At 43.2% G+C, this 7,570-nt stretch overlaps 1 protein-coding gene across 3 annotated transcripts in view; it reads left to right on the top strand.

Moving 5' to 3' along the window:
• tyw1 (tRNA-yW synthesizing protein 1 homolog (S. cerevisiae)) overlaps positions 1-6,035 on the top strand; it is a 49,947-nt gene extending 43,912 nt beyond the window's left edge. For 2 of the 3 annotated variants that reach the window (XM_031863474.1, XM_031863472.1), the window contains 2 exons: positions 1,158-1,325; positions 4,428-6,035. In XM_031863474.1, the coding sequence (XP_031719334.1) occupies positions 1,158-1,325; positions 4,428-4,649 (390 nt within the window). In that variant the 3' untranslated portion in view covers positions 4,650-6,035. Of the gene's footprint in view, positions 1-1,157; positions 1,326-4,056; positions 4,320-4,427 lie in introns of those variants that run through there. The other variant, XM_031863475.1, reaches the window with a different exon arrangement.
• The last annotated feature ends 1,535 nt before the right edge of the window (positions 6,036-7,570 follow it).

Below are 7,570 nucleotides of genomic sequence, written 5' to 3'. Positions count from 1 at the left end.
GTGTGTGTGTGTGTGTGTGTGTGTGTGTGTGTGTGTGTGTGTGTGTGAAGATAAAGGCTGCGCCCTCTACAATATTATTGGTGTGCAATTAAAGGTCTGTCAAACAGTCGTGAGTAATGTTGCTGATGGCCGGTCGAAGAAAAATACGATGGATGAATGCAGCGGGAGGTCGGTGAGTGTTGAGCCCACGTCTTCACAGAGACCTGGATCTGTCGTGGTCCAGGATCAAGCTGCACCTGATGGGCGGACAGCAGGACAGAGATCTGGACTCCGGTGGACTCTGTGTTTACATCATGATGCTTGGGGCTCAAACACAGTTAAAGCTGATGGACTTAGTTTTCCTCATGTATGAATATTTAATGTGAAGATGTCGGCCATGTGGAGCCTCCTGCAGAGTCCTTCGGTTCATACGAAGCGGGCATCAAAGACACCCCCTGCCCCCCCCCCACGGCTCCCTCACACCTTTCTGCTCTCCGCCCACAACTCGTCCACAGTTTGTCTCTGCCATGGGGAGCTGCTGTTCTCCTCCTCAGTGCCGCTCTCCCTCCTCATGGCCTGTAACCACAGCACAGCCGCTATTGATCGGAAAGCGCTCAGCGTCCAGCCTGATTGATTTTCATGGCCGAGGCCAGATGGTTTACAGCTTCCTACACCATTTCTCACACCCGCTCAATGGGACGATATATGTCAACTCTCAAGCTGCTGCTGCTGTGAAGCCTTTTAGTCAGTCATACACCCAAGACTATATATATATATATATATATATATATATATATATATATATATATATATATATATATATATATATATAACAATAGAAGCACAAAGAAGTTGCATCTTGTTATATCTTCATTAGTTCATGAGTTTGTTTGTAATGTATCGGTATGTTATTAGGTTTGATGTTTCAAATGCACTATTAAGGTTACCATTGTCTTTGATACTAAAAGTGAACCTTTAAATTATCCCTCACGTAGAAGTGATATTCTATATGTTATATATGTATTGTATATATCCTCATCAGCCCCAAATGTCCAGTACAGGTCGGGCCTGTTACTTGCAGAGTTGCTCTTTTCCACGGCTGAGTGAATTGCAAAGCCCCATTTGGTCTCTTCTGTGCTGCTTTCTGTCCCTGACCCCGTGCTCATGTGTGTGTGCAGGGAGTGACGTACTGCGGGGAAAGCGCCGCCAGCAGTCTGACCATGGCCAACGTCCCCTGGCACCAGGAAGTGGTCGCCTTCGTCCAGCAGCTGGCCGACATGCTGCCTCAGTACGAGATCGCCTGCGAACACGAGCACTCCAACTGTTTGCTCATCGCGCACACCAAGGTAAGAGAGCTCGGCGTCGGGAGGGTCGTACATGACCCAACGCACCACATCTGCACTCAGCCCTAATGTTTGAGCGAAACACACAGCAGGACTGGCTCGTAAAATGAGAGCGTATGAGACTAGTTTATCCTGTTTTTACTCTTAGAGCTGACGGTATTAGGTGCAGCTCACTGTTTGTGCACATTTTTAAGTTATCAACGTCGTCCATGGACTCAGACTGTGGATACCGCATGAGCGTCCCTCACACATAATGAATAAAGTGGTGATCCGCTTTGCATCAGTTTTTATTTTTATTAATCTCAGTGTTGGTGCTCGCTGCTCTGAAGCAGCATCTATCTTTTTTTTTTTTTTTTGACAACTTACGTTGACTCACTTACTCTTCATTTTTAGGCGGTCATCAATAATCCAGCAGTTTGGGAACTAGAGGCATTTTTAGCTTCCTTCTGTCTGATGTTTTTCTGTTGCGTGACTTCGTCGTCCTGAATGTCTCTTCGTGCAACAAAGTCTCAGCTGTGTGTGTGTGCGCGCGCTTACTGCACTGTCCTCAGATCTTCTAGTTCCAGTTGGACGATATCACTGTTTGATGTCGTCCCTTAAAAGACATCAGAGCTGTGTGTGTGTGTGTGTGTGTTTCTCTACCTCTCTCGCCCCTCGTTCTACTTTCTCTTGCAGCCTTTTCTCTCTTTCATCTTCCCTTCTTTCGTCTCTCCTTCCCTCGTCCTTATTCTCCGTCCTCTTCCATCCGTCTCAACCCTGTTGACTCTCAAATCAGTCGACCTGTTGTGTTTCAAAGTCCAAGTGAAGGTGTCCCTTTTTGCAGTCAAGCATCCTGTTAGATTTATTCATATTTCTTTTTCCTATAAAGGACAAAAATGTCTTTAAATATGCATCAGAAATCTAGCTGACAGACCATGACAGCAAGTTTCTAACAAGAGCTGCAACTCACTGAATATTTTCATTAGCGATTCTTTTTTTTATCGTTTGATCTCTAAAATGACAGAAAATAGTGAAAAATGTCCATCAAATTCCAAAGGAATGTCTTTCAACATCTTGTTTCAACTCTCCAAAACCCAAAGATATTCGGTTAAATACGATGAAAAGCAGCAAAGCTCCATATCTGAGGGGCTGAAAACCGCATTTTCTGCCATTTAGCACGAAAAATTAGAATACAAATCGATTGTCAAAAAAGCTGGTGATTGTTTTCATTTCTGAAAATTGACAAATCAATTAGTCGACTAATCGTAGCAGCGCTACCGCTAACTACCTGCAATCTTGCTGCATTCATGCCATGTCAGTAGAATGGGAATAACAGGAACACCTCTCCTTACTACAAAATAAGAGCATGCATTATTTCACGCTAATTGCCATAGTTACCTGCGTACTTACACGGGAAATAGAAATCAAACCTACAGTTGCTGTTTTCATCAAGTTATATACAGTGATATTGTGGTTTGTTGACAAGTGACACCAGATACAGTGTGTATCTATAGATCTTTCTCAGTTGGTTGAATCAATTGCTTCGTCACCACTTTGCTGACAGGTCTGTAGTATTTATCACCACATGGGAGAAATTCTCCGCTGACTCGTAATAACAACTTGATGGCATTAAAGGCTGTTTCACACTTGGCGCTGGTCTGTACAACATGGCAGGAAGGCAGCATTTAGTTCCTGGGTGGATGTTTGTGTCTCTGCTTATAGACGAGAAGACAACATTGGCTTTGAAACAAAGTTTTGGGTCTCAGTGTGAAATTATCTGAAAGATGTGTGCAAAAAAAAAAAAAAACTCTTATGCCGACAACATGCGGCACAGACGGGGTCGTCTATCACAAACAAAATATATTTCAATCAAAGTGTTTCTCCCTATTTCTTTGTTTCTCCAATGACAGCATGGGAAATGTAATTTACGGAGCAAAGCTCCGCAGTGTAGCAGACTGAGATGAGACGTGATGGCCTTCCATTAGTTCCCTGTGAATGTGTGTGAGAGTGCTGCACAGCTCATTGACCTCTGCTCATACAGAACACCAGGGCGCCTCCCGCGCCGCTCGAAGGAGAAGCCGTGATCGGCTCCCCGAATGAAAACAATAGGCCGCCGTGTTCTCATCCCAGACGGCACAGCTTCGCTTTGTTGCCTAGAGACCGAAATTGTTTGCCAAGATGCCGGCCGAACAAATATCTTCCTTTCTCATTACTAGAATCATTACCCCCCCTCCTCTTTCTCAGGCCTCATCAGCAATGCAGTGGGTCGCTGCTCTCTTAACGGCCACAAAATGGCTCGCGCTCAAAACGCTCAACGCCTCGACTCCCTCAGCGGGCCGCCATCTCCGGCAGGGACAGTCTTTCGCTTGCCAAATAAATGCGAGTCCTTCATGACTGCATTTTGTGTCATTTTTGAGCCGCTGCTGCTCTTCTGAGAACGTCAGTGATGTAACGCTGGCACTCCGTTCCCCTCCCGTCGTGTGAATTACAGTTGGGGCGTAAGTCTGAGGATTTTAAGGAAGCCGCGGTGCGCACATGGGGGTCCGGGGCCACAAACCTTTAAAATGCTGAGAGCTAAAAGCACAACAGTCGTCCCTGAGAGACGGCCCAGCACCATTTTGCACCCAGTCACAAATGATTTAAACAAACTGCATTAAAGTCATCAAGGACCATTTTAAAAGATGAGAATTTGCTTCAGAGGAGAAAGTTGTTTTGTATTTAATGCCGGCTTTGCTTGCTCTCCGTTTCCTCTCAGTCTTTCCCATCTCTGCAGACAACAAGGGAAGTATGGTATGGTATTGACTGGAGAGCACAGTTGCATGCTGGGAAAGTAGAGGTCACGCTCTCCACCCCTGTTCGCTGGTTTGGGAGCACAAGCAGGATTAGAGAGGCAGCATGATGTTGGAGGCTTTTCCGTCACAGTCAAAAGCTCAAGCTGGTCTCTCACTCACGCTCACTCCACACTCACTCACACACACACACACACTCGCTCACTCACACTCACTCACTCACTCACTCACTCACACACACACTCCACACTCACTCACACACACACACACACACACTGCTCGCTCATCTTCCACCGCCTTGTTTGCCCCCCCCCCCCTTCTTTGTGTGTGCTTTCAGTTCAAGGTGGATGGCGAGTGGTGGACGTGGATCGACTACGAGCGCTTCCAGGAGCTGGTCCAGGTTCAAGGGGAGAGCGGGGGACAGCGGGGCTTCTCGGCCCTGGACTACATGGCCAGGACTCCCGGCTGGGCTCAGTTCGGAGCCAGCGAGCAAGGCTTCGACCCCGTCGACACGCGCTTCCAACGGCGCCACAAAACCAAAGACATTTCAGGATGCTGATTGATGAGAGAGAGAGAGAGAGAGAGAGAGAGGATGAACAGAACGGGGACTAATCTCGAAAGCAAAAAAAAACACATTTACAAAGTAGGGTTCAATATTTATCCTCGTTGAGTTTCCTGTTTCTCTTTACTGTCCTTGGCTGCCCTCACTCGGACTCTTTGTCCTTCTTTTCATTTTTTCTTTAATTTGGATCTGTCGTTTTATTTGCTTAATCAGCCAAAAACTGTCAGAATCAATTGCTTTAGACATGTTTTAGACATTCCCCTTCTCTTGCATTCCCCTTCTCTTCTCCTATACGCACATAGACCTTTGATACTCCCCTCTTTCTCTTTGAAGGAGTCATTATTATAAATGTCAACGGCTTTGATCCGTAGAACCGTCTGGCAGCACTTGGGAGGGTTTACACGGCTTTATTGAACCTGGGAGTGGTTTTCATCATCATCATCATTTCTGAAATTGTTTCTTAATAATCTAGGTTGGAGTTTGGCAGCTGTCCGATTAGCATATCAGGAGTAGCTCTCCTCCGCTCTCTCAGACAGCCGTCCTGCTGCTCAGTAGGTTGTATTTACTCTGGTGGGGAAAGAAAGGCTTCAAGGCTTCCGCTGGGAGGGTCCGGCTTCTTATCGCTCTCTTTGTGCTATTTTTAATTGTTTATGTTTTGCACTGTTGCACATTCCCAGCAGGGTTGGCGCTGCTTGGTTTCAGCGCTCTGAGCCGGGATGGTGGACTATATCGCAGCTTTTTACAGGTAGTTCTGTCCTTTTGACACGTTTGCTGTAGATACGTGGACAATGTTTTTAAAAAAAAAGAATAATCACAATATAGTTTTTTTTTTTAATAACTTGACATCGTAAACTATGAGAACATTTTGGATATGACTGTTACCGGTTTGGCTGTATTTGAGCTACACCAACGAAGGATGACATTTAAAAAAAAAAAAAAAAAAAAAACGTCATTTAATATAAGAAAGTAGGTAAAGCCACTAAAAGGGATCGTAATTTATTACAGTTTTTTTATTGCAGTTTGAGAAAGAATGAATCAAAATTCATCTCCGAACACAAAATTGAGATCACCGTATTCTCAGGTAATGTCTCGTATCATCTCCCAGCTCCTGGGCACAAATATGAGTAAAGTCAACGTACTGCCGTCTGATGGACAGGATCAGGTACGAGTAGGAAGAAGAGCACCATGGGGGGAGATGGAGCTTCATACTGCGTGCCAGAATAAAGCCTTTACTGATATTTTAGTAAATCCAGATGTAAAAATCATTTAACTTCTTTTTAATTCAGATGTGAACGTTTAAGTCTGTTTTGGTTGGTTTGACTCCCTGTTGGGAGGAGCAGCAGGTGTTGGGATCCATCACTGTAATAAATGTATGTGGATTAATCTGCTTTGTCATTTGTGAATTTCATATGCAGCACACACACACACACACACACCGGTGTATGAAGACACCGTCATGCTGTATTTCAGGAAGTCTTTGTATTGTCATATTTTTTCCTTTTCTATTTTTTTTTTTACCAGCAACAAAGTGGGAAGTTGACACAGACTATAACAATTGTGGTGAAAGCTTTCTCGGCTGCACTTAGAGGCCAAGTGAAGAGCTGCAACTGAACAAGGATGGAGACATGAAGCTCAAAAGAGATGCAACTGTACAGCAGCTCCCATTATTTATTCAATCTTTACTTGGATGTCATTTGTTTCTCCTGTTGCAGTTTAGAAATGAGAATCAGCAGTAAGTTAAAAATATTTGTGATCGAGGCAAATTCTTTTTTGTCTTTTTACAGTATAGAATAGTTGACACAATATAGAGAGGACTTTAATGTTATTTATCAATAACATGATTACAGGTTAAGGCACATAAATTATTATTATTATTATTATTATTATTACAGACAGACTAGCCGAGGACAGACGGTCCGTCCTCGGCTAGTCTCACATAAGCCAAATGTGTCTGTGCTCATGTGTGTCTGTCTGTCTGCTTAAGGACTGTTTTATACCGTCATTGACTGCTCACTCTGAATTTTGGTCTTTGTCGTGGCTCATAAACTGGCGTCCATAGAAACGTTTTAAACTCAAGCAGATTAATTCCATAGCCAGTATGTTATGTATGATCCACTGAAGTTCGACACGATACGAGATGAATAAATCCCCATTTTCCTTGCTGTCTTCGCCGCCAACTTGACTGTAAGAGTGCCAGAAGGGACAGCTGAGTGAGATTCAACTCTTCTTGGTTTGGGAGAGGGAGATCTGCACTCCACTGAGTGCTCTTTTCTACTCTCATACTGTGAGTACAAATGTAAGAAATGTTATTCTCAAATCCCCAGTCTTCTTTCCCTGTGCAATTTTCCTTTTGTCCATAATGTAGCTGAGTGCCTTGCTTTCCCTGGAAACCTTCGTATGTTCGACCTTTGCTTCACAAAGTCAGAGCCGGACCAGAGCTGCTCCATTTGACTTACAGTACAACTGACGCATTCTGTACAGCTCACATGTTGTTTTTTCTAAATGCCTGCAAAAGTGTTGCTGGCATTAAATATGTGCTTTGATCCAGTTTGTTTAAAGAAAGCAGAACCGTTATGTTCCACTCTGATGAAGGTGATGTTGGTATATATACATGTATATATACATGTGTATATATATGTATATATACATGTGTATATATATGTATATATACATGTATATATATGTATGTATACATGTGTATATATATGTATATATACATGTATATATATGTATATATACATGTATATATATGTATGTATACATGTGTATATATGTATATATACGTGTATATATACGTATGTATATATACGTGTGTATATATACGTGTGTATATATACGTATGTATATACATGTATATATACATGTGTATATACATGTATATATACATGTGTATATACATGTGTATATACATGTGTATA

Source organism: Anarrhichthys ocellatus, unplaced genomic scaffold (assembly GCF_004355925.1).
Source record: "Anarrhichthys ocellatus isolate YVR2014 unplaced genomic scaffold, GSC_Weel_1.0 scaffold29, whole genome shotgun sequence".
Lineage (NCBI taxonomy): Eukaryota > Metazoa > Chordata > Actinopteri > Perciformes > Anarhichadidae > Anarrhichthys > Anarrhichthys ocellatus.
The sequence above is the reverse complement of the archived record's forward strand: the minus strand, read 5'-3'. Positions and strand labels throughout refer to the sequence as shown.